We start from the raw sequence: 26,880 nt of genomic DNA, 5'->3' as shown, positions 1-26,880 counted from the left end.
CCTCATTGGGGCTTGGGACCCCTCCAGCATCCCAGCTCTGCTCATTCCCTGGGATTTAAACACATATCCTGCACCTGGGGAGAGGCTTCTGCATCTGGGAAGGCCATGGGAGCTGGGAAAAGAGCTCCCAACCTATTCTTGCCATTAAAACCCTATGGCTAAGTGCGACCACGAGCATCCCGCACGGATCCCTTCACTCCGGTGCCTCTGGCGCCCTGGGGATTACATTAAGGGGGCACACGGCACAGCAACGCTGCTCCCCATCCCATTTGGGGTGGGTTTGGGGTCACTGTGTCCATCCCCCCTCCCCTAGGGATGGAACATGGGCAGGGAAGGGAAACGAGCACCGGTGCAGAGCATCCATAGGGAAAGAAACCCGCGGGATTGAGCTGCTTTGCCAAATGAACCCCTCTTCCCTCGGCTCCCAGGGGGTTGTTATTGGGGGGGGGGGTCCCCTCAAAATTGCTTTGCCCCAGCTCTTCCCGTGCTTCTCCTCTTCCTCCCCGCGCCTCATTGTTTCCTAAGCAAACAGAGCTGGGAACACCCAGCAGCTCCCAGGCGGATTGGACCCGGCAGCGCTGCCATTGACACGTCCTCGGCGCCCTTATTTATTTGTATGGAAATAAGGAAGCAAAAAAATCACACACCCCCCCCCACCCCAAAAAAAAAAGGTGGAAAACCCAAACCAAGACGAAAGAAAAAGCAGGGAAAGGAGCGGATCCCTCGGCTCTGCAGGATACCGGGAAGAGAGTGGATTTTCCATTTTTTCCAGGCTTTCGGGGTGAAACAGTGCTCTCTTGTTCTTGGAATCCCTTTGGCATCTCGTGGCTCCGGGGAAGGAGGGGCCTCACCCTCCGCTCACCCCCATCCATCACCCCGACAGCCCTCGCTTGCCGAGGCCTCTCACCCTTTTCATCTCCCGGTTTCTGTGCAGCCGCCGTCGCCGGGGCATCCCCTCCCCGTATCCCGCTCCCCAGCATCTCGGAGGGGGCTGGAGCATGGGGATCCCCGATTCCCATTGATTCCTTCGCTCCCAAACGAGTCCATCTTCCCGTTGCGATTAGCATTTAACGTAGGCTGAGCTATCCCTTCGGGGGACGGTTTTCCAGGGCGGAATCGTTCCAACCTGGACCAGGAAGGTGGTTTAGAGGAACCCGCTGCAAATAAACCCAACCACTTTATGGGGTGGGAAAACCATCAATCCCCTCCCGTTGTATTCTGCTCCCCTTCAGGAGACGAGCATCCCGCCTGTGTCTCCGTGGATCCGGAATGGGATACGGATCCGGACTGGGATACGGATCCGAAATGGGATCCGGATGCCCCAGTGTTGTGTTTTCCCATATCCACACGTTTGCACCCTCGTAAGCGTGCCCAGGCACTGCACTAAGTGTAGTTTTACACGGGGTAGGAGGATTTGCCCCCTCTTGTGCTCCTAAATCACCCCATTTGGTGGGATAAAAGCCACCCAAGGAGGGGAACATCCCAATTTGGCATGAAATCCCGGCATCCCACTGCTGGAAAATGGCTGCAAATCACAGCTGCATCCCGGGAATTCAATCCCAACCCGGCACTGACTCCATTGCACCTCAGAGGGTGGAAAGGTCAAAGAAACCCTTGCTTCCCATTGGAAAGGTTTTGCAGGCACCACGATGCCCCCCCCATTTGTGCCCATCATCCCTTTCCCAGGCTGGATGTGCACCAGACTGTAAATCCATGGGGAGGAAGGGGAATTGCTCCTTGCACAGGGGGCACTTGTCTTAGAGTGCAAGGCAAAGGGGATGCGATTGGGTTGGATGCGGGTTGGAGCAAGCTGCTCTAAGTGGAAGCTGTCCCTGCCTATGGCACGGGGTCGGAGCTGGAGGAGCTTTCCCAACCCATTCCATGACGCTCTGAAGACGACGGCAACGTGCAAGGCAAAGGGTTTATCCTGGCTGGGGGTGATGCAGGTCTTTTGGGGTCAAAGCATCAACAAACCCCATCGTTCCCATCCTACCTTCCCCCACCGACCGTTCCCCCCCATATCCCTGGCGCTTTCTCCCAGCAAACAACGGGCACCAGAGGAAGAAACACCTGACTGCGATTGGTTCAGCTGCATTCACTCGGAATCCGAATGGAATCCCAGGGGTGCATTAGCATGCAAGGCATCGGGAGCGGGCGCTCGGTGCCGCTGCATTGACCTTTCCTTGCACCCGGTGCCGGGGAGGAGCGCGGCGCGGCGGCTGCGCCGGGGCTCGCCGTGCAGATCCTAATGGGGCGATTACTGTCACCAAGCCATTTGTCACGGGCCCACGTCGGCCCTCCCGATGCTCCTTATGGCCGCCTTCGTCATTCCGGATTGAAGGAAGATGGGGCGACGCCATCAGCGGATGGAGCCGGCTGGAACCAGGCTGCGGCTGCTGGGCGATGGAGGGATGGAGGCTTCCACCTCATCACCCCCAAGTGAACAGAAGACCTTCCCCCCCCCCCCAAAACCTCCATCAAAGCCCCCAAACCCCCACCTATTAAATCCAATCCGATCGCCTTTGAGATGCTCTTTGGGATAAAGCAAGATGGATGGAGCATCCTTCCCTAAGCCCGCACCCTCCGTCCCTGTATTCATCCTCCGATTGCATTCAATAACACCGAGGGTTGCGCTGCTTTCATTGAGCATCGTGGGCCAACAGGCTCCCTGAAGCCTCCCACCCTCCAAGCAGAGCACTGATTGGCAACAGGCAGGAGCAATACCCCCCCTACCTCCCCCTTTTGCTTCCTTATTGATCACTGCGAGTAATAAATAGACTTTTGGGGGGCTGGAGGCAGCGGCGTGGGTGCTCTTGGACCTAATGCTGTGGCCTTCATCCCGTGTGGGACAACCCTTGTGAAGAAGCAGGGAGGAAGAGGAAGGTGGGGGTCACCCCGTCTTGATGCGACCATCAGCATCCCAAGGAGGTGAAGGTGGGGGTCACCCCCTCCTCATGCAACCATCAGCATCCCGAGGAGGGGAACGCGTGCCTCTAACGAGATGAGGGCTTGGAATTCCACGTGATTGGAATGGGTAAATCCTTAGTGAAGCTGAAGCTGATGCTTTGGGATGCAGATGGAGGCAGATCCGTGTTTCCCAAGGAATCTTTGTTTCTGGCCTTGCTGGAGAAGCTGAATTCCCTTCGTATGGCTGTGACGGCTGGGATATAAACCCCTCATCATCCCTAGTCCAGGCTCCCTCTGGAGTCAGTGGAGAGAATTGGCATAAATCAGGTGACAGGAAAACCCCCCAAAATGACCCAATCCCTTCCCATTCGGGGACCTGGCTTAAGCTTTGGATAAATTAAAAGGGGGAAATTAAAGCTTAAGTATGAGGATCACCTGCATCCCCATCACTGGGAGCGGGTACCACGGCTCAGCTGATGGATAACGGCTCCATCCTCATCTCTCCAGCCTTTACTAGGAAAAAGTTGATTTAAAACCTGCAGCTCAAAGCTTAAACCCCTTCCCTAGCATCCACCCTCATTGGGGTTAATGGCTTTTGCTCATCCCTGTATCCCTGTTTGAGGATCATTGAGTTTCACGCTGAACTGCACGCAGAACGCGCTGGGATTTAGGAGAGATCAACCATTTTCCACCCTTTTCCTTGCCCTGGAAAACCGGGAGCTTCAGTTACATCACCGTAGGAAGCGTCTCACCCCCGCTGGTTTCCCCCTCACGCTCATCTCTTTAAAGCCTCGCATGTCAGCACCGGGATAGTCGGGATGCTCCTGCAGCATTCCCGGCTGCTCCCTTCAAAGGACTGCCTTTCCCTCGGAAATCCCTAGCAAGAAAGGAAAGGAAAGAGGCATTTTCACCCCAATTTGATGGGTGAGCTGGGGGATTTCAAAGCTTTTAGGAGACAGCTTGCTTCGAGCTCCCATCTTTGGGCTTAAAAGCCTGGATTTTGGCACCCAGCCCTTGGCTTTAATGGTGTTCAGAGGCTTGGCTTGACCTTCCTTTCGCAAGGCAATGCTTCGCGGCCCCGGCTGAGCTCCTCGGAGCCGCCTGTGCGGGGCCGTTGGCTTCCTGGGAAGATTCATGGGACTCATAAAAACATCAGTTTTCTTTCCTAAACAAAGCTGGGGTCGGCTGCTGGCGGGGGAGAGCTTGGAGCAAGGGAGGGAGGGATGAGGGAGGATGCAGAAGGGATGCAGGGAGGATGCAGAAGGGATGCAGGGAGGGATGCAGGGAGGATGCAGAAGGGATGCAGGAAGGGATGCAGGGAGGGTGCAGAAGGGATGCAGAAGGGATGCAGGAAGGGATGCAGGGAGGATGCGGAAGGGATGCAGGGAGGGATGCAGGGAGGGTGCAGGGAGGGTGCAGAAGGGATTCAGGGAGGATGCAGGGAGGATGCAGAAGGGATGCAGGGAGGGATTCAGGGAGGATGCAGGGAGGATGAAGAAGGGATGCAGGGAGGATGCAGGGAGGATGCAGAAGGGATGCAGGGAGGATGCAGAAGGGATGCAGGGAGGATGCAGGAAGGATGCAGGGAGGATGCAGAAGGGATGCAGGGAGGATGCAGAAGGGATGCAGGGAGGGATTCAGGGAGGATGCAGGGAGGATGAAGAAGGGATGCAGGGAGGATGCAGGGAGGATGCAGAAGGGATGCAGGGAGGATGCAGGAAGCATGCAGGGAGGATGCAGAAGGGATGCAGGGAGGATGCAGAAGGGATGCAGGGAGGATGCAGGGGGGGATGCAGGGGGGACGCAGGGAGGGTGCAGAAGGGATGTAGGGAGGATGCAGGGGAGATGCTTTCTCTGCATTCTTCCCCAGCTGGTGAGCTCCTCTGTTGCTGTGAATAAGGCAGTGGTGCCAGCAAAGCCTCTGGGTCGAGGGCAGGGGCTCAGCCTGTCCCTCAGCAGCTCCTCACCCACATGGGGAGAGACGGAGATGGTGTAAAACAGACTCAGGGGATGCTCCTGCCCACCCACAAGGGATGCATCTGCATTGGATGTGCTCCATATTGCAACCCAAAGCAGCGTTGGCCTTCTGGAGGCTGCTGCTCGTTCCAGTTCCCCTCCCAACGAGATGGATTCCCCCTTTCCTCACCCTGCGAGCCAACTCGAGGCCTTTCCATGGGCAATCAGCCTAAGGGTTGGCTGCTCCAGTGGCCCTTGGTTTCTTACTCCGCTGTGAGGTGTTGTCCATCCATCCTCTTCCCAACCTCAACTGGGAAAGAGGGGGGGAAACTGCACGGAGAGATTTGCTGCATCCCTTAAGGCACGGATCACAGGAATGGCCCACGCTGAGGGAGATGCTCTCCAGGAGGAGCGGAGCTGAGCAGCCCATCCCTGCTAATGAGCATGCGGTCAAAGAGAGCTGGATCCCGACCCGAGCACCAGGGGACAGGCAGTAAATCACCTTCCATTGCTGGAGGAGCGCTTCCCTTCGCACCGAAGTGCTCTTTGCATGCCTTTTACGTGCTCTTTCAACGCACTTGGAATGGATGGACTTGAAACTCAAAGCCTTCGTGAACTCACATTCGCCCACCGCAGTGGTTCCTTGCAGCGGGACGCAGCCCGATGCCCTTTGAAGCGCCTTCAGGTTGGCTTCACCTCGTGATCCATCACCAAGAAGCGGTGGTGGGATTTGTCAGCCCTGAGAATGGGGAGATGTTTGGAGAGGTTGCGTGGCGTGGGGGGTTGATGGTCCCCATCACTCGGTAGGGTGAGCAAAGGATGCAACAGCCTTAAAGGATGGGTGTCCAGGTCTCCTTGCAGGCACCAACCATCCCATAGGACCCTTCCAGAGGTCAGATCCCGACTCTATCGGGCTTCCTCACCAGCCCCATCACGTCATTACTTCCATCCGTAGCCAAGAGACTATAGGGTCACCCAACGCTGGAGGGAGAGGACATTCCCAGCCTGCATCCACTGAGATGTGGCCATTGAGGGGCAATTTGGACCGCTCCAGGCCCGGGAGACCACGAGCAGGATGGAGCCTCCAATCCTCCAAGGGAACCCTATCTATGGTTGGGATCGTGCTGGAATTTGGCTGCCAATGACCCCGTCAAGGAGGGGAAACGCCTCCACCGAGGCTTTGAGGAGGTTTCTCGTCTTCTCCTTATGAATCACAGAGAAGAAAGCAGCTCCTTTCCCCTCCCATCAATCTCCTGGTGGCCTCAGATGTGTTTGTCCAACCCTTGCATCCCGGCGCTTCCCGGCTCTGCTCCCACCATGGATAAAGCGGGGAGGGAAAGTGCTGAGCCCAGATACTGGAATCCTGAGGTTGGCTCCGAATCCCTGCCATGAATTCCCTGCTCGTTGGCTCTCTGGTTTTAGAGGTGGGGTTTCTGCAGATGAAGGGAGGAGGAACTTCATCTTTGCAGGGCGAATTGAGGCTCCTGTGCTGCGTCCAGGCAGGACCTGGTGCCTTTATCACGAAGCTCCTGATAACTCGTCAGGAAGGCCCCAGATACCAAAGCTGGTACAAACTATGGGCATTTTAGTATTAAACTGAGTTAATTCAGCAGCTCCGCTACCTTTGATGGACCACGTTCAGGTTTGGTTGATGGAACCCAGCAAGCTCCGGTCTAACGTCCCTCCTTTCACTTGGTGGGGAAGCAAAGTCCTTGTTGGACATAGAGGTCTGCTGAACATCGCTGATCAGCTCTTTCCTATGGCATAATTGGCTTTGATCTCCATCCATCCATCCCTCCATCCATCCATCCATCCATCCACCCACTCATCCATTCCCCACCATTCCATCTCCCCCCTTCACAACCCAAAGAGGAAGAGGAAGATGTGGGGTTTGGAAGAGGCACGGAGCTCCTTGTGCCATCCCACTTCTCCTCCATCAGGCCAACCTCTCCCTGGTGTCCTCCCATCTCAATGGCTTGTTTCCATTAGTACCTGGGCAGCTCCTGAAGTATCTCAGCAAAGGGTTTTTAACACGAAGTTCTCTCCAGGTGACCATTACTTTGCCTTAAAACCATTGGATTCCAAAGGCAAATGAATGCTCAGCGATGCTCAGAAGGCCACTTAATGTCATGTTTATCCCGTGCCAGACGCTTCTCAAAACGAATGAGACTTAAAGATCCTGGTTTTCCCTTTATTTAATGCACTTTAAGTTGCCCAAAGTCATCAGCTTCACTTAAACATCTCACTTAAACAGCAAGATCTATTTTTCTCCATTACAAGGTCGTTTGTCATAGGAGCTGCTTTCCATGAAGCCCCAATGGAGAGCGAGAACATCCGTGCTAGGTCATGGCCATGGTTTGTCCGTTTCCACGCAGAAATGAACCATTTAGTGGCAGAATGAGCCCAAAATCAACCAGGAGGGAACGGTGCCACCTCCGTCCTCCCTTGGACCACGGCTGGGATGGATGCTCTGGGCTTTTGTGGTGTGATGGATCCTTTCTCCCATATTCCCTCTTTCAGCTGGGTTTGCCATTGGGATGCTCAAGGAGGAGCAGAGCAAAGGTCTCCCCCAGCACATGGAAGCAGCCCTTGGCACGGGCTCTCCATCCACAGCAACCATTAAATCCCAGCGTTTCCCTCTTGCCTATGGCCTTACCCTCGCCATCACCCCCTTTATTCCCTCTTCACCCACAAATTGACACCACCACTCATATAACCCCCCCCATCCGAAAGCTCCATCGCCTCCGTGACTTTGACTTCTCCTTGCAATATCCATGTGTGCAGCCTAGGAATGTAAATACATCCAGGCTGTCCCGCTTTGATTCATGCCTCGGGATCAAATCCCACGTGCTTCCCCGGCCCCCATAAATCTCTGCCCGGGCACTCCACCTGAATTGCTCTTTGTGTGCTTCTCGGAGCAGGAGAAGGAACGATGGCTCCGGTGGGGAGAGGCAGGATCCACGGGCACCCAACAGGGAATGCTTCCCGTTGATGGGCGCGGATGGAATCGCCCTTGGGCTGCTCCAGCATCTCCAGCGCAGAGCTCAGAGAGAGCAAAAAAAAAGGTGGTTTTGGGGGGATTTAATGCGTTAGAAACCATGGGTTTTGTTGGCCCACCCTGAGGACGACGACTCCGGAGTGCAGGGTCTAGGCTGGGAGCAGGGATGTGATCAGGGCAGCGTTGGATGCATCTTCCCATTGCCTTTAGGACCTTGAGTTCTTTTGGGCCGCCCAGAAGATGAGGTTCTTCTGGACCCCAATGTCAGCAGAGGGAGCTTAGCACAGCCAAAGCTTCTTCCATTGGTGGCCAAGCCCAATGCCTTGGACTCCATCAGGAGCTGCCTCACCTCGCTGTGACCATGGAGGATACAGGGTTTGGGGTCAACTGGTCCCCAAGTGGTGGCCAAGGGAAAGAGATGGGAGCATCCTTGGGTGGGCACAATGGAGAGTTGGGGGGTTTTCTCCCCGACAACATCATTGGGAGAGTCCAAATCCTCCCATCCAAAGAGAATTGACCCAATCCCACCGAAACCCATCCCATTCCCCACCAGAAAGGGCCACTCATGGACCGGGGCAGCTCCATCCCACTGAGGGCTTGAGCTGATTCACTTTGTGTCCATGCAAACTGGGGCAGGAGCAGCAACGTGGGGCTCGTAACGACCCCTATGGCCGAGCACTTGGCTTGGGAGGGGGTTTGGTGACCCCCACGCTCGTCTGGGGGCTCCCCTGAGGCTCGTCCCTTCACTGACATCGGATGCTTCGCATTCCAAAGCTCTCTCTAAGATAACAGGGAATGAAGAACAGCGGGGAACTGGGCAGAGCTCCCGGATCGGGAGAAATTCCAGGGAAAAAAGGGGGGTTTCTTTATATTTTCCGGGAATCTTGACGGATAAAATAAGGAGAGAAACCCTCACTTGCCGCCAGGGAGAGCGAGAAAGACTGGAGACAATTCCAGAGCCTTCCACAAAGCCCTCAACATCTTTCGTCCTGTAGTAATGCATCCTAGAGAAGTGGATCCTTTAGGAATAGATCCTATAGGGATGGATCCTATAGGGGTGGATCCTATAGGGATGGATCTTGTAGTAATGTGTCCTTGAGAAATGGATCCCATAGGAACAGATCCTATAGGAATAGGTCCTATAGGAATAGATCCTATAGGGATGGATCCTATAGAGATGGATCTTGTAGTAACTGATCCTAGAGAAATGGATCCTATAGGGATGGATCTTGTAGTAATGCGCCCTAGGGAAATGGGTCCCATAGGAATAGATCCTATAGGAATGTATCCTATAGGGATGGATCCTATAGGGATGGATCTTGTAGTATTGTGCCTTAGAGAAATGGGTCCCGTAGGAATAGATACTATAGGAATGGATCCTATAGGGATGGATCTTGTAGTATTGTGCCTTAGAGAAATGGGTCCCGTAGGAATAGATCCTATAGGAATGGATCCTATAGGGACAGTTCCTATAAGGATGGATACGAGAGGGATGGATCTTGTAGTATGCATCCTGGAGAAATGGATCCCATAGGAATAGATCCTATAGGAACGGGTTCTGTGGGGATGGATCCTGTAGTAATGCATCCTAGAGAAACAGAAACTGTAGGAACGGGTCCTGTAGGAACAGATCCTGTAAGGAAGCATCCTATAGGAACAGATCCCAAAGGACTCGATCCCATAGGAAGAGCCTTTGCAGGAGGCTGCACTCACTGGTGGGGTGCTGGCAGATGCTGTGGATCCAAGCCTGGAAGCAGGATGCTCTGTTTGGGACACAGTGGTCCTCCCCTCCCAGCACCCATTGGATGCTCCCCATCCCACCTCCTCCCTCCTTGAGCCCCACACCCACCTCGGCTTCACCCCTTTGCACCCCCACAATGCTCCAGCATCATTCCCAGAGGCAGGAAGCAGCTGGGATGCGCTCTATTGGCCCAATGACTCGGGAGGAGGGATTTGAGCATCTCCAAGCCCGTGCTTAAGCCCAGAAGCAAAACCCAGTTGTTAATCAAGGCCGGGCCCCTATAAAATAAAGGGAATAATTGGAAAGAGATCTAATTCCTCTATCGAATGCCTCCGACGCTCCCTTTATCACGGAGATGGACAGGATCTAATTGGTGCGGCGCAAGGCATCAATCTTTGGAAGTGGGCTTTCTGTACAGGATACAACCATTACTGTCATATTATGACACCATCATCTCAAGATCAATGGCATTTTAAACGCGCTCCAGTTATGGGCAATTGGTGACAATAAAAACAGTGACAAATGGGGGGGGGGGGTGTGGGGAAACAGGCGCCGGAATCGGCTTTCCATAGGGAAAGAAGCAGAGATTTCCCAAGGATGGAGGGAATTCCGTGTAGGAACGATGGGGTTTTCCCAACGAACAACTTCCTGCCTTGATCCAAGGGGCATTGCCGGGTGGTTTCAGGCTGGTGCTGGTGTAATCGTTGCTGGGAAGAGCAAGGTTTGCCCATGGAAGCTCTTCCCAAGTGGAGTCAAGGTGATGCCGTGAGCACCGGGATGGTTTGTGGCGCCGGAACGACGTTATTCCCTCCTGGCCGTGGCCCTTAAATAAAGGCAATAACAGCAGCACTAAGGTGTGGATCCTTATGGAGCTTTCCGATGGGAATCCTGGGAAAATCGGGGTGAAATCCTGCTTTTCCTGCTCTCCTTGAAGGTCATCAGCTCCCAGACCCACCCCCTTGGGTGGGTAGGAATAAAGGAGCCTGAGGACAAGTAGGGAACGGGAGAATAGATCCCATAGGAATGGCTTCGATAGGAACAGCTCCTATGGGAATGGATCCTATAGATACAAATCCCATAAGAAGTATCCCATTAAAATGAATCCCAAAGAAATGCATCCTGGATCCTATGAGAGCAGATCCTATTGCTATGGATCCTATGGGAACAGATCCCACAGGAATAGATCCCATGGGAATGTGTCCTATAGGGACAGTTCCTGTTGGAATGTATCCTAGAGAACAGAACCATAGGAATGGGTCCTGTAGGAATGGGTTCCGGAGGTACAGAACCTGTAGGAATGCATCCTAGAGAAATGGATCCTGTAGGAACAGAACCTATAGGAATGGATCCTATAAGGATGGATCCTGTAGTAATGTATCCTAGAGAAATGGGTCCTGTAGGAATGGATCCTATAGGAATGGATCCTGTAAGGATGGATCCTAGAGAAATGGATCCTGTAGGAACAGATCCTATAGGAATGGGCCCTGTAGGGATGGATCCTGTAAGGATGGATCCTAGAGAAATGGATCCTGTAGGAACGGATCCTATAGGAATGGATCCTGTAAGGATGGATCCTAGAGAAATGGATCCTGTAGGAACAGATCCTATAGGAATGGGCCCTGTAGGGATGGATCCTGTAGGAACGCATCCTAGAGAAATGGATCCTGTAGGAATGGATCCTATAGGAATGGGCCCTGTAGGGATGGAACCTGTAGTAATGTATCCTAGAGAAATGGATCCTGTAGGAATGGATCCCATAAGGATGGGTCCTAGAGAAATGAATCCTGTAGGAATGGATCCTATAGGAACGGATCCTATAAGGATGGATCCTTATGGAACATATCCTAGAGAAATGGATCCTGTAGGAATGGATCCTATAGGAACGGATCCTAAAAGGATGGATCCTTATGGAACATATCCTAGAGAAATGGATCCTGTAGGAACAGGTCCTATAGGAATGGGCCCTGTAGGGATGGATCCTGTAGGAACTCATCCTAGAGAAACAGGAACTACAGGAATGGGTCCGATAGGAACAGATCCTATAAGAATCCCCCTCATCCCACTGCCTGCAGCATCCCGGGACGAGGGCTCCATCCCTTGCACGGAGCATCCCTCATGTCCAGCATGGGGGTGAAGCCGAGCGCCCCATTAACTACACCAGGAGAGGACGGAGCCGCGGCGTTCCAGCTTTCCCAATCGGAGCCGGGGGTCGGATGGGGCTGGGGTGGCTGGGTGTGTGGGGGGCAGCGATGCTGTATTAGGTTTCTAATCACAGCTCGAGCTGCTCCGGTGCCTTTTCCTACTCCTCGGAGCCAAACAACGAGCGGGGATAGCGGACGGGAGCCAACCAGTCGTGAGCCATAAAAGAGAGCGCGGACAAGGGAGCATCCAATGGGAACGATCAAGATGTTCCCGCTCCTCTGGATATTAATATTCCCGTTCCGCTCCATAAACGGATGCGGGAGAAGGATGGAGCCTGGGCTCTTCCCCTGCTGATGCTTTGCCATTTGTTCCCTCTCTGCTGGGAGCGATGGTCCGTGAAGCACAACTCGGCTGCAGCCTCCTCCTCCTCCGCTCCATCCCGAATGCCCGTCCTTGGGATGCGCTCCGGGTTCAAGCACCCAGCCTGGATCCCCTCATAGGGGGATGAGGGGGTCCCCATGGCTGGGAAGGGGGTGTTTGGGTTAGGGGGAGCAGGGATGGGGCAGCCCGAGGAAACTCCCTGAGGACGCTGCTTGCGGGTGGATAGGATGCTTTCATTTGGGTCCCATGGAGGGAGGTGAATGGGGCTTCTCCATCCATGTATCCCTGTCTCCCTCCCTCCCTCCACCATCCCTCCATGCCTCTACCCCTCCCTCCCTCGTTTCCTTCATCCTTTTCTCCCTCCCTCCCATCCTCCTTCCCTCCATCCTTTATCCATCCATCCATCCTTCATCCCTCCCTCCCTTTCTGCCTCCTTCCCTTCATCCTTTTCTCCCTCACTTCTATCTTCCTTCCATCCATCCTTCATCCATCCACTCATCCATCCATCTTTCATCCCTCCCTCCCTCCCTTTCTGCCTCCTTTCCTTCATCCTTTTCTCCCTCCCTCCCTCCTATCCTCCTTTCCTCCATCCATCATCCATCCCTGCATCCACCATCCCTTCATCCCTCCATCCTTCCCTCCCTTCCTCCCTCCCATCCTCCTTCCCTCCATCCTTTATCCATCCATCCATCCACCCACCATCCATCATCCATCCATCCTCTATCCATCCATCCCTCCCTCCCTTTTCCCTCCCTGTCCCCCCTCCTCTTCTCCATCACCATCTCCCCCTCTCCAGCCTGGATCTGATCCTATGGGCATTATAAATCTCATCCACCCCCAAAGCTGGGACCCCCCCACCAAGCCCCACAGCAGCCGGAGCTGCCCTGGGCAGTGATTTCCAGCTCCCTGGCGCCAGCATTCCCGGCTCTCCAGGCCATAAATACACCGATCCCTGGCTCCTTTTCCTTACGGTTTTCCATCCGCCTGGAAGGACGGATCCTGCTCCGAGCCACCTCCAATGGGGGATGCTCTCCGAATCCCTCCTCAGCGGCCGAACGGGAGTCCCCATGGGTCTGTGGGTACCAAACGTGGCACCGAGGTGATGCTGTTGCATCGTTCCCTCAGAATCCCGTTGGGAATCGGGGGGGTGGGGGTGGGAGCACCCAGGGTGATGCTGGGTGTGGGAAATCCAATGGGAACCATTTCAGCTTGCGCATTCCCTATGGAAAACGACACTCAATGGAAGGCTCAGTGGGAATCGGGGAGGAGAAGAGCCCTTTGCGTGCTCATCCCAACTCAACACGGAGCCAAGGGGGAAGATGCTCCAAGGCCTTAATGGGATGGAGGAGCCAAACCTTCTCCATTGAACCCATCCCAGTGTCCCAACAGGGAAGAGCTTCCTTATCTCCAAGCTGAAGTCCCCCTGTTCCAGCCTGATCCCATCACCCCTTGTCCCATGGCTCCGGATGCAGGTCCCTCTCCAGCATCCTTGTACCCCCCTTTGGCCACTGGAACCTGCTCCGAGCTCTCCCCGGTATTCCCAGCTCCCAAACAGGATGCTCAGCCCTTAGGGATACAGGAGCAAAGCGAACACCGGGATCCCTTTACGGGGACCACGGTTTTCCATGTGGAAAACCCAGGCCCAGCCCACAGACTGGATCCAACCGAGCGGAGCCCCTTAATGGGGTTGTTGTAACGAAGCCGGCGCCTCGTTACCCTCATTAGTGAATGGGAAAGAGCAGGGAATGATGCTGCAGCAGGGAAACATTAAGGGAAGCGGGAAGAGCTGTTGGGAAGCGGGAACAGGCGCCTGGAAGCTGTTGGGGCCTCCCTCCTGGCGGGGGACCCATTCGTTGAGGATGCTTTAGGGGTAATGGAGCTGCAATGGATGGATACAGGAGGGGGACCCCCCCCGCCCCAAGCATCCTCGATGGAATTGCCTCCTAAAATGAAGTCGTTATGGGTGGAAAGACCCATTTCCGATGTATTTTTGGGGGATGGGGGTTGGATGTTTCCTTTAGTTTATGCCTTTACCCCCCACAAAATGCTCTTGATCCCTTCCTTGGCAGGGGCTGGGCTTGGGAAGCAAAGGAATCCAAGAGGTTTGGGGTGGGGAATAGGAGAATTGCTGGGATCTGGGCTCGGAAAGGAAGGAATCCAATAGGTTTGGGATGGGGAATAGGAGATTTGATGGGATTTGGGCTCGGAAAGCAAAGGAATCCAATAGGTTTGGGATGGGGAATAGGAGATTTGATGGGATTTGGGCTCGGAAAGCAAAGGAATCCAATAGGTTTGGGATGGGGAATAGGAGATTTGCTGGGATCTGGGCTCGGAAAGCAAAGGAATCCAAGAGGTTTGTGATGGAGAATAGGAGAATTGATGGGATCTGAGCTTGGAAAGCAAAGGAATCCAATAGGTTTGGGATGGGGAATAGGAGATTTGCTGGAATCTGGGCTCAGAAAGCATCCCGCTCTTTTTGGGATGGGAAAGGGGAAGGCAGGAGGATGAGGGGGGGGTCATGGATGGGAGGAGCGGGATGGGATGGGTTTGGCCTTGGTTTCAGCTGGATCAGCCCCTTGGGAAGCCGGAATTGAGCCCAAGGGGGGTTCACCTCCAAATGGCAGCTCCATCCCCACATTGCCCCCCCTAAATCCCACTTTCACCCCCAAATTGAGGTTGGACCCCCCCGCCTTTGTGGCTGCAGAGGGGGTGCACGATGGTCACCCCCCTCCCACCTCCATCCTGGCATCCCCCACAGGGAGAGGGAAATCCCTGTCCTGGGGATGCAGCTGTGATTTGAGGGATGCAACCCTCTCCTTTCCCACCTTTTCCCTCTCCTTTCCCACCTTTTCCCTCTCTTTTCCCACCTTTTCCCTCTCTTTTCCCACCTTTTTCCTCTCTTTTCCCACCTTTTCTCTCCCTTTTCCCACCTTTTCCTTGTTTTCCCACCGTTTCCCTCTATTTTCTCACCTCTTTCTTCTCTCTTCCCACGTTTTACCTCTTTTCCCACCTTTCCCCTCTATTTTCCCACCTTTCCCCTCTCTTTTCCCATCTTTTCCTCTTTTCCCAACTTTTCCTTCTGTTTTCCCAGTTTCCCTCTATTTTCCCACCTTTTTCTTCTCTCTTCCCACCTTTCCCTTCTATTTTCCCACCTTTCCCCTCTCCTTTCCCACCTCTTTCCTCTCTTTTCCCACGTTTTACCTCTCTTTTCCCACCTTTCCCCTCTCTTTTCCCACCTTTCCCCTCTTTCCCCACCTTTCCCTCTCTTTTCCCACCTTTTCCATCTCTTTTCCCACCTTTTCCATCTCTTTTCCCACCTTTTCCTTGTTTTCCCACTGTTTCCCTCTATTTTCTCACCTTTTTCTTCTCTCTTCCCACGTTTTACCTCTCTTTTCCCACCTTTCCCTTCTATTTTCCCACCTTTCTCCTCTCTTTTCCCACCTTTTTCCTCTCTTTTCCCACCTTTTCTCTCCCTTTTCCCACCTTTCCCCTCTTTCCCCACCCTTCCCTCTCTTTTCCCACCGTTTCCCTCTCTTGTCCCTGTTTTCCCACCGTTTCCCTCTATTTTCTCACCTCTTTCTTCTCTCTTCCCACGTTTTTCCTCTCTTTTCCCACCTTTCCCCTCTCTTTTCCCACCTTTCCCTCTCTTTCCCCACCTTTCCCCTCCCTCATTCCCGGTTTCCCCCTGCTCGGCCCCAGCCGCCGCCCTGGGCGCATCCATCAAATCCCTCTTTTCTGGCTCTCTTTGGCTCCACGGGATGCAAACAGATGGGAACCGGGGGCTCCGCAGCCGGGCAGGGATCCCACATCCTAATGGATTCCAGCAGCGGGAGCGCTTTTCCAGCCCATCAATAGCGGGATACGGGGCTGGGAATGGGATAGGAGGGGCTGGAGAGGCTCCAACAGGGGTGGGAATTGGGTGGGATGGGGGCAAAGGGCTCAGTGGTGGTGGGGGGAAAAGGAAGGGAATGAATGGGAATGTTGTTGGGAATTCCTAGGGATGCTTTGGGATCCCTCAACCCCCTCCATGGCTCAAGCAGCTCATTTCATAGGGACACATGGAAATGGAATTGAATGGCAATTAAAGCCCTGTATTAACAGGCATTTAGATGGATACTTCCCCGGAAGTGGGAATGCCGGCCCGGGAGCTCCGTGCTGGGAATAGCAGAGCCCTGGTGTGGGTCTGAGCTGAATTCTCCTGGTTTCAACCCAAAATCAGGCCCGTGGCTCTTAGCAAGGGGGAGGCAAGGTTGGGGGGGGGGCTGGATTTTGGGATGCTTCTGGAGCATCCCATGGAAATCGGATTTCCTGGATTGGTCCAAGCATCCTCTCCCCCCCCCCCCCCGCAGCTAGAGGTGGATGGAGGGGGGGAGAGGAAATGGGGGGTTATGGGTGCCCATTCCCTATGGGAAGCGGGGAATGGAGGGAAGAAGAGGAGGAAGAGGAAATGAGGAGGAGGAAGAAGGGAAGGGGAAAATGGGGAAAAAGGGGGAAAGGGAAAAATGGAAGAAATGGGGGAAGGGAGAAAAGCAGGGGAAAGCAATAAAAAGTGAAGAAAAACAGGAGAAATGAGTGAAAAATAAAGGAAGGGAAAGGGAAAAAGGGGAAAATGGGGAAAAAAGGAAAGTAAAAACAGGGAAAGGGAGAAAAGTGAGGAAAAAGCAATAAACAGTAAAGAAAAAGAAAGGGGAGAAAAGGGGAAAAGGGGGAAAATGGGGAAAAAGGAAAGAAAAAAGGGGGAAAAGGGGAAAAAGAGGAAGGAAAAAAGGGAAAAACGAGGAAAGGAAGAAAAGTGAGGAAAAAGAAATAAAAAGTAGAGAAAAACAGGAGAAATGAGTGAAAAATAAAGGAAGGAAAAGGGAAAAAGGGGAAAAAGGGGAAAATGGGGAAAAAGGAAAGGAAAAAAGGGGAAAAAGGAAAAGAAAAAAGGATGAAATGGGGGAAGGGAAAAAGCAATAAAAAGTGAAAAAAAACCAAGAAAAAAGGGTGAAAAATAAAGGAAAGGGGAAAAGGGAAAAAAGGGGAAAAGGGGGAAAAGGAAAGGAAAAACGGGGAAAATGGGGAAAAAGGAAAGGAAAAAAAGGGGGGAAAAGGGGAAAATGGAGAAAAAGGAAAGGAAAAAAGGGAAGAAAGGGGGAAAGGAGAAAAGTAGGGAAAAAGCACTAAAAAGTGAAGAAAAACAGGAGAAATGAGGGGAAAATAAAGGAAAAGAAGGGGGAAATGGGGGGAGAAGGAAGGGAGTGAAAGGGGCAGAGAAGAAGAAGAGGAAGGGAAGGGGAAGGAAGGGGAAGGGAAGGGGAAGGGGAAGGGGAAGGGAAGGGGAAGGGAAGGGGAAGGGGAAGGGAAGGGGAAGGGAAGGGAAAGGGAAGGGGAAGGGGAAGGGAAGGGGAAGGGAAGGGGAAGGGAAGGGGAAGGGAAGGGGAAGGGGAAGGGAAGGGGAAGGGGAAGGGGAAGGGGAAGGGAAGGGGAAGGGGAAGGGAAGGGGAAGGGAAGGGGAAGGGAAGGGGAAGGGGAAGGGGAAGGGGAAGGGGCGGCCCCAGGGGCCGGACCCCGCTCACCTCCGGGGGTCCCGCTCCGGCGCCGCCGCGGGGCCGCGCTCGCCCCTTTCCGGGCTCCTTCCCGCTGCCGGCCGGGACATCCCGGGAATGCGGAGCTCGGAGGCGGGGGGAAGGAAGGGGAGGGCCAGGAGGGAAAGGGGAAGGAGGAGAGGGGCCGGTGAGCGATGGGGGGGGAACGGGGGGAACGACGGGAATGAACGGAATAACGGGAATAACGGGAATGACGGGAATAATGGGAATAAGGGGAATGACGGGAATAATGGGAATAAGGGGAATGACGGGAATAACGGGAATAAGGGGAATGACGGGAATAATGGGAATAAGGAGAATAATGGGAATGACCGGAATGAAGGGAATAAGGGGAATGATGGGAACAACGGGAATAAGGGGAATGAGGGGAATAATGGGAACAACGGGAATAATGGGAATAACGGGAATAACGGGAACAACAGGAACAATGCAAATAACGGGAATAATGGGAATAATGGGAACAACGGGAACAATGCAAATAACGGGAATAATGGGAATAATGGGAACAACAGGAACAATGCAAATAACGGGAATAATGGGAATAATGGGAACAACAGGAACAATGCAAATAACGGGAATAATGGGAATAATGGGAACAACGGGAACAATGCAAATAACGGGAATAATGGGAATGATGGGAACAACAGGAACAATGCAAATAACGGAATTAATGGGAATAATGGGAACAACAGGAACAATGCAAATAACGGGAATAATGGGAATAATGGGAACAACGGGAACAACAGGAACAATGCAAATAGTGGGAATAAGGGGAATAATGGGAACGACGGGAATAATGGGAATAACGGGAATAATGGTAACAACGGGAATAATGGGAATAACGGGAGAGGTTGGGATGGGGAAATGCAGGGGGAGAAAATGTGGAGATACCGAAAGATGGAGAGATCAAATGTTGGGATATCAGATATAGGGATATAAAATATTGGGATATCAAATAATGGGATATTAAACTATTGAAAACCAAAATATTGGGATATTAAATATTGGGATATTGAACTATTGAAATCTATTGGGATATCAAATATTCAGGTATAAAAATAATCAGAAATTAAAATTTTCCGATCTAAAATACTGAGGTAGGAAAAGATTTAATGGAGAAATTTGAAGTTGGAAAAAGATTCCAAGATGGAAACAGAAAAACAAGATTTGGGTGGGGAAAAATGGGGTAGAAAAAGATTCCCATTGAAAAGTGTTGAAATATTAAAAAATTCACATCTGGGAATATTGAAATGGGAAAAAAAATTAAAATCTAAAAATTCCAATTTGAAAATTCGGAGGTCTTAAAAAAAAATCAAATCTAAAAATTAGGAGAGAGCTAAAAATTCTGATCTAAAAAATTCCTGAGAGAAAAAGATCCAAAAGGAAAAATCTCCGGTGAAAATCGTTCCTCTGGGAAATATTCAGCTATCGAATTCCCAATGGATTCATAATTAGATATTGACGCAAAAAGATTCTAATTCCCCAAAAATTCAGAATCCCAAAATATGCAGATATTAAAAAATTGAGGTGGAAAATTTTTCACATTAAAACCTGAAATTTTAAAAATTTCAGAGGGTGAAAAATTGAGGTTGAAAAAGTCAGGAATTTCAAAAATTCAGATTTCAAAATATTCAAACATTGAAAAATTGCAATGGAAATTTGTCAAATATTAAGAATTTGAGATAATTTTCAGAAATAGAAAAAAATCAGCTCTGAAAAGATACAGAGATTGAAGAATTGGGATATAAAATCATTCCCATAGGAAAAACTCCAGATCCGAACTTACCTGGATATTCCCAAAGGCCAATATTAAGAATTCAGCCAAAAAATCAAATCCCAAACCCAAAATAGGGAAAGATCCCAACATTGAACCCTGCACCTGGAATCTCGGGTAGGAATAAAATGAGTCTGGAATTTCATGGAATAAAATCGGGAAAGGGACTGGTGCGGTGGTGCCTGGGGTGGGGGGGAGCCCTTCCCAAGGGATTCAACCCAGCGTGTGGAGGAGGCTGAGGATGGGAATAGGGATGAGGAAGGGAATGGGGATGGGAATGGGGATGAGGAATGGAATGGGGATGGGAATGGGGATGAGGAATGAAATGGGGATGGGAATGGAGATGAGGAATGGAATGGGGATGAGGAAAGGGGATGAGGAATGGAATGGGGATGAGGAATGGGGATGAGGAATGGAATGGGGATGGGAATGGGGAATGGAATGGGGATGAGGACTGGAATAGGGATGGGAATGGGGATGAGGACTGGAATAGGAATGGGAATGGGGATGAGGACTGGAATAGGGATGGGAATGGGGATGAGGAATGGAATGGGGATGGGAATAGGGATAAGGAATGGAATGGGGATGGGAATAGGGATGAGGAATGGAATGGGGATGAGAAATGGAATGGGGATGGGAATGGGGAAGGGAATGGGGATGGGAATAGGGAATGGAATGCGGATGGGAATGGGGATGAGGACTGGAATGGGGATGGGAATGGGGAAGGGAATGGGGATGGGAATAGGGAATGGAATGCGGATGGGAATGGGGATGAGGACTGGAATAGGGATGGGAATAGGGATAAGGAATGGAATGGGGATGGGAATAGGGATGAGGAATGGAATGGGGATGAGGAATGGAATGGGGATGGGAATGGGGATGGGGAAGGGAATGGGGATGGGAATAGGGAATGGAATGGGGATGGGAATGAGGACTGGAATAAGGATGGGAATGGGGATGAGGAATGGAATGGGGATGGGAATGGGGCCAGAGCCTCCTCCCGCTGCTTCCCTTTGTCTGGGCCTTGCTCCCACATTGTGTCTCCATCGCAGTTCTTTGTCTCCCATCAGCTCCTTCCTCTTCCTCCTCTTCCTCCCAGTGGGATAGGGGTGGGGTGGGGTGGGGGTGGGTACCAGGGGGATTCGCCCCCCCCCCCCCCCCCCCGGGGTCGGTTTTCCTGGCTTTGGGAAGCAGGATCCCACCCGCTCCCATCACCCCCCAATGGCCCCATTACTCCCATCACCTCCATCCCCCCCAACTCTCATCCCAAGCCCTCAAATCCCTTCCCAAATCCCAAATTCCCTTCCCAAACTCCTTTTCCCAGGCCCAAAATCCCATTTCCCCCCCAAATTCCCATCACCAGTCCCAAATTCCCTTCCCAAGCCCTACATTCCCTTTCCCAATTCCCAAATCCCTTCCCAAGCCTCTCATTCCCTTCCCAAACCCCTTTCCCCAGGCCCCAAATCCCATTTCCAACCCCAAATTCCCATCTCCAGCCCCAAACTCCCCCCCCATGGAGGACCCATTCCAGCTCCCATGGCCACTACCCCCTCCCAGGGATGCTAGCAGCACCCTGGGCTTAGTTTTTCCCTTCTAAAAGGCCTTTTCCCCTTGGAAAAGGGCATTTCCCCCCCCAAATGCCCCTTTTCCCCCTAAAAGGGGTCTTTTCCCTTCTAAAAAGGTAATTCCTCCCAGGAAAGGGGCATTTCCCCCCTAAAAGGGCCTAAAGGGGTGAGCATCCCTCATCTGCTCCTTCCCTCATCCCGCACCTCCCGGTCCTGCGCATCCCCATCCATCAGCATCCCAATCCCGCTCATCCCAACCCTGCAGCTTCCCTCATCGCGCCCATCGCACCCCGCACATCCCATCCCATCCCATCCCTCCCATCCCATCCCATCCCATCCATCCCGGTTCCTCGTATCCCGATCCCGCACACCCCGGTGCGGTGCTCGCGGCTCTCTGCCTCTCTCTAGTGGCTCCTTCCCGCAGAGCCGGGATCGGGATCGGGATCGGGACAGGGAGGGAAGGACGGGATAAAGGGGGAAAGGAGGGAGGGGAGGAGGGATGAAGGGGAGGGATGGATGGGGATGGGATGCAGGGGATGGAGAGGAAGGAGGGAAGGATGGATGGGGATGGGATTGAGGGATGAAGAGGATGGGATGGAAGGATGGATAAGGGATGGGATGGAGGGATGTAGGGGAGGAAGAAGGAAGGAATAAAGGGAAGCAATGGAGGAATGAAGGGGATGGAAGGATGAAGGGGATAGATGGATGAATGGGGAGGGGATGGACAGAAGGATGGATAGGGAATGGGATGGAGGGATGAAGGGGAGGAAGAAGGAAGGAATAAAGGGAAGCAATGGAGGGATGAAGGGGATGGGATGGAAGGCTGGAGAGCAGGAAAGGAAAGAAGGAGGGATGAAGGGAAGGGATGGGATGGACAGAAGGATGGACAGGGAATGGGATGGAGGGATGAAGGGGAGGAAGAAGGAAGGAATAAAGGGAAGCAATGGAGGAGTGAAGGGGATGGATAGGATGGAGGGATGAAGGGGATGGGATGGAAGGCTGGAGAGGGGATAGGATGGAGGGAAGGCTGGAGAGCAGGAAAGGAAAGAAGGAGGGATGAAGGGGATGGGATGGACAGAAGGATGGACAGGGAACGGGATGGAGGGACGAAGGGGAGGAAGAAGGAAGGAATGAAGGGAAGGAGCAATGAAAAGGATGGAGGGATGAAGGGGATGGAAGGATGCGGATGGGATGGAGGGATGAAGGGGATGGGGTGGAAGGATGGATAGGAGATGGGATGGAGGCAAGACTGCAGGACAGGAAGGAAAGGTGGGATGAAGGGAAGGCATGGATGCGGATGGGATGAAGGAGAGAAAGAAGGAAGGGAAGCAATGGAGGGGATGGGATGAAGGAGGCTTCACTCCCAGATCCACCAGCGATTCCCATCGGGAACATGAACAGGAGCCACCGTGGCCAGGCTCCAACTGCACTAAATACACCCCCCCCCCCCCCCAAACCCACCCCCGGGCCCCCCCAATGACAATACCGAGGATGGGGTCCCCCAAGACACGTTTATTACCGGGGGAGGGGGCACACATACGGTGCCCCCCCCCCAGTTTCCCCTGGTGAGGGTGAGCAAAGCACCTTAGAAAGGGCTTAAATCACCCAAACCCCCCAAAACAGCCCAAAAAGGGTGGGTGTGTGTGTGTGTTTGAAGGGAAACAGAGCCCGGAAGCTCCTTTAGTGTTGAAGTGGGGCTGAGCATGGGGAAACTGAAGCACAGACACCCCCCCCATGCCCTAAAGGTGCCCAAAAGCAGCTTCCAAGTGGGAAAACCGAGGCATGGAGCCATGAAATCCCAGTTCCTGCATCCCAGCCTTGCTCTCAGTGGGGAAACTGAGGCACGGAGCCATCCCCCATCACCTAAAGATGCCCTAAAGCAGCTTCCAAGTGGGAAAACCAAGGCATGGACCCATTAAATCCCAGTTCCCACATCCCAGCCTTGCTCTCAGTGGGGAAACCGAGGCACGGAGCCATCCCCCATCACCTAAAGATGCCCTAAATCAGCTTCCAAGTAGGAAAACCGAGGCATGGAGCCATGAAATCCCAGTTCCTGCATCCCAGCCTTGCTCTCAGTGGGGAAACTGAGGCACGGAGCCATCCCCCATCACCTAAAGATGCCCTAAAGCAGCTTCCAAGTGGGAAAACCAAGGCATGGAGCCATGAAATCCCAGTTCCCACATCCCAGCCCTGCTCTCAATGGGAAAACCGAGGCACAGAGCCATCCTCCATCACCTAAAGATGCTCTAAATCAGCTTCCAAGTAGGAAAACCAAGGCATGGACCCATGAAATCCCAACTCCTGCATCCCAGCCTTGATCTCATTGGGGCCACTGCGGCACAGAGCCATCCTCCATCCCCTAAAGATGACTTAAACCAGCTTCCAAGTGGGAAAGCTTGAGGCAAAGCACCATTAAAACCCAATTCCTACATCCTAATCCTGCTCTCAGTGGGGAAACTGAGGCACGGAGCTATTCTCTATCACCTAAAGATACCCTAAACCAGCTTCCAAGTAGGAAAACCAAGGCATGGAGCCATTAAATCCCAGTTCCCACATCCCAGCCTTGCTCTCAGTGGGGAAACCGAGGCACGGAGCCCTCCTCCATCCCCTAAAGATGCCCTAAATCAGCTTCCAAGTGGGAAAACCGAGGCATGGAGCCATGAAAACCCAATTCCTGCATCCCAGCCTTGCTCTCAATGGGAAAACCGAGGCACGGAGCCATCCCCCATCCCCTAAAGATGCCCTAAACCAGCTTCCAAGTAGGAAAACCGAGGCATGGAGCCATGAAATCCCAATTCCCACATCCCAGCCTTGCTCTCAATGGGAAAACCAAGGCACGGAGCCATCCCCTAAAGATGCCCTAAGCCAGTTTCCCAGTGGGAATCTGAGCCCCGGAGCCATTAAACCCCACCTCCCGCATCCCGATCCCTGCTCTCCTTGGGTTCACTGCACCCCGGAGCCCCCCCCCATCCCCTGCCCGTGCCCCAAAGCCTCTCCCAAGCCGTCCCCCCCCATCCCGGTGCTTTTCCCCCCCCTTCCCTCTCCCTCTTCCCCTTCCTCCCCGCTCACCCCCAGCACCTCCAGCACCCCCAGCTCCCGCAGGCGGCTCAGCACCATCCCTTCCCATTCCCGGTTGGCGCGGGGGTTCCGGGGGGAGGGATGGGGCAAGCCCTCCACCCTGACCCCATCCCCATCCCCGTTACCCGCAAGGCCGGCGGCGGCCAGGGCCCGGCGCGCTCGGTGCTCGGTGAAGCGGCCCAAGGCCAGCACCAGGCGGGCGCTCAGCACCCGCACGGCCGCGACCAGCGCCCGGTCACAGAGCTCCAGTAACGGGGCCCGGTGCTGGGGGGGGAGGTCGCTGGGGGGACGTTGCGCCCGGAGGCGCTGAGGAAGAGGAGGGGGCAGTGGTTGTGGACGAAGCAGTGGGTGAAGAAGCGCTGGGGCTGCGGGCACAGGCGCCGGATGAGGCCCCAGAAGCGGGCGCCGCTCACCTCGGAGCGGGTGCAGCTCAGCCCCAGCACCGGGCGCTTGGGGTGCTCCGGGTGCGGGCGCTGCACCCCTCCCCGCACCTGCAGCCAGTCCCGCACGGCCCGCACCTCGCCGAAGGGGACCTGTGGGGCAGGAAGAGAGCGGTCAATGGGGGGGGAACATTGGGAATGGGGGGCGGGAATGGGGAGGGAGCCGCTGGGAATGGGGAGGGATCCATTGGGAATGGGGTGGGAGCCGTTGGGAATGGGGGTGGGAGCCATTGAGAATGGGGGCGGGAATGGGGAAGGATCCATTGGGAATGGGGGCGGGAATGGGGAAGGATCCATTGGGAATGGGGGGCGGGAATGGGGAGGGAGCCGCTGGGAATGGGGAGGGATCCATTGGGAATGGGGTGGGAATGGGGTGGGAGCCGTTGGGAATGGGGGTGGGAGCCATTGAGAATGGGGGCGGGAATGGGGAAGGATCCATTGGGAATGGGGGTGGGAATGGGGAAGGATCCATTGGGAATGGGGGGCGGGAATGGGGAGGGAGCCGCTGGGAATGGGGGCAGGAATGGGGAAGGATCCATTGGGAATGGGGGGCGGGAATGGGGAGGGAGCCGCTGGGAATGGGGGTGGGAATGGGGAGGGAGCCATTGAGAATGGGGGCGGGAATGGGGAAGGATCCATTGGGAATGGGGGCGGGAATGGGGAAGGATCCATTGGTAATGGGGGCAGGAATGGGAAGGGATCCATTGGGAATGGGGAGGGATCCATTAGGAATGGGGGCAGGAATGGGGAAGGATCCATTGGGAATGGGGGCAGGAATGGGGAGGGAATCTATTGGGAATGGGGGCAGGAATGGGGAAGGATCCACTGGGAATGGGGGCAGGAATGGGGAAGGAACCATTGGGAATGAGGAGGGGATCCATTACGAATGAGGAGAGATCCACTGGGAATGGGGGCAGGAATGGAAAGGGATCCATTGGGAATGGGGAGGGATCCATTGGGAATGGGGGCAGGGGGCCTGAGCTGCTGCTGTGCCTCAGTTCACCTGCACTTGGGGGGAGGGGGGAAAGGGGAATTGGGGCACATCCAGGCATCCCCTGCATCACTGCCCCCCACAGGGATGCCCTGGGCCCCCCAATAAGGATGAACTGGTCCCATTCCTATGCCCTGCCCCCAACCCCCCATGTCCCAGTCCCCCCCATAGGGATGCACTGGGACCCCCATAAGGATGTGTTGTGTCCCCCCCTATAGGAATGCCCTGTTTCCCCCCCATAGGGATGCCCTGGCTCATCATAGGGATGCCCTGGTCCATGCCCCATAGGGATGCACTGTGCCCCCCCATGTCTCAGTTTCCCCACAGGGATGCCCTGGCTCCCCCACAAGGATGCAATGGTTCCCCCCTATAGGGATGCTCTGGCCCCCCATAGAGATGCGCTGTGCCCCCCCCCCCCCCCATGTCTCAGTTTCCCCATAGGGATGCCCTGGCTCCCCCATAGGGATGCTCTGGCCCCCCATAGGGATGTGCTGTGCCCCCCCCCCCCAGGGATGCCCTGGCTCCCCCCCCATAGGGATGCCCTGGCTCGCCCCCCATAGGGATGCCCTGGTTCCCACATAGGGATGCCCTGGTCCCCCCCATAGGGATGCTCTGGCCCCCCCATAAGGATGTGCTGTGCCCCCCCCATAGAGATGCCCTGTTTCCCCATAAGGATGCCCTGGTTCCCCCCCAATAGGGCATCCCTGGTCCCCCCCATAGGGATGCCCTGGTCCCCCCCATAGGGATGCCCTGGCTCCCCATAGGGATGCCCTGGTTCCCCCCCCCCATAGGGATGCTCTGCCCCCCCCATAGGGATGCCCTGGCTCCCCATAGGGATGCCCTGTTTCCCCCCCATAGGGATGCCGTTTCCCCATAGGGATGCCCTGGCTCCCCATAGGGATGCCCTGGTTCCCCCCCATAGGGACGCCCTGGTTCCCCCCCCGCGCACCCCGGTCTGGGCCATGCCGAAGGGCCCCGGGTTCATGCCCACGAACAGGACGCTCTTGGGCCCGCGGCAGAAGGCGCGCACGAAGCGGCAGTGCGGCTCCCAGGCGTACTCGAGCGGGCGGTAAACGTGGGTGACGGCGGGGCCCGGCGGCGGCAGCGCCCGCAGCCACCGGCTCTGCTGCAGCTCCAGCAGCAGGAACTGCTCGGCCACGGACCCGCACTCATCCGGTTCCGGTCCCGGTTCCACTTCGGGTTCCGGTCCCGGTCCTAGTCCCGGTTCAAGCCGCACTTCCGGTTCTGGTCCTAGTCCCGGTTCAAGCCTCACTTCCGGTTCCGGTCCCAATCCCGCTCCAAGCCTCACTTCCGGTTCA

General features: G+C 54.4%; 1 protein-coding gene across 1 annotated transcript; it reads right to left on the bottom strand.

Annotated features, from left to right (window-relative positions):
- Positions 1 to 912: 912 nt before the first annotated feature.
- On the bottom strand, positions 913 to 26,729 carry SMUG1 (single-strand-selective monofunctional uracil-DNA glycosylase 1). The gene is given in 4 exon segments (XM_061443001.1): positions 913 to 1,126; positions 24,102 to 24,417; positions 24,420 to 24,663; positions 26,511 to 26,729. Coding segments are annotated over 4 exon segments (810 nt in total). The 5' UTR covers positions 26,547 to 26,729.
- Between the last annotated feature and the right edge of the window lie 151 nt (positions 26,730 to 26,880).

Source organism: Pezoporus flaviventris, unplaced genomic scaffold, assembly GCF_033815535.1.
Source record: "Pezoporus flaviventris isolate CSIRO_AGI_PZ_B2104156 unplaced genomic scaffold, CSIRO_AGI_Pfla_v1 ptg000268l, whole genome shotgun sequence".
NCBI classification, from domain to species: Eukaryota; Metazoa; Chordata; class Aves; order Psittaciformes; family Psittacidae; genus Pezoporus; species Pezoporus flaviventris.
Note: the sequence above shows the minus strand (reverse complement) of the source record. Positions and strands in the feature narration are given on the sequence as shown.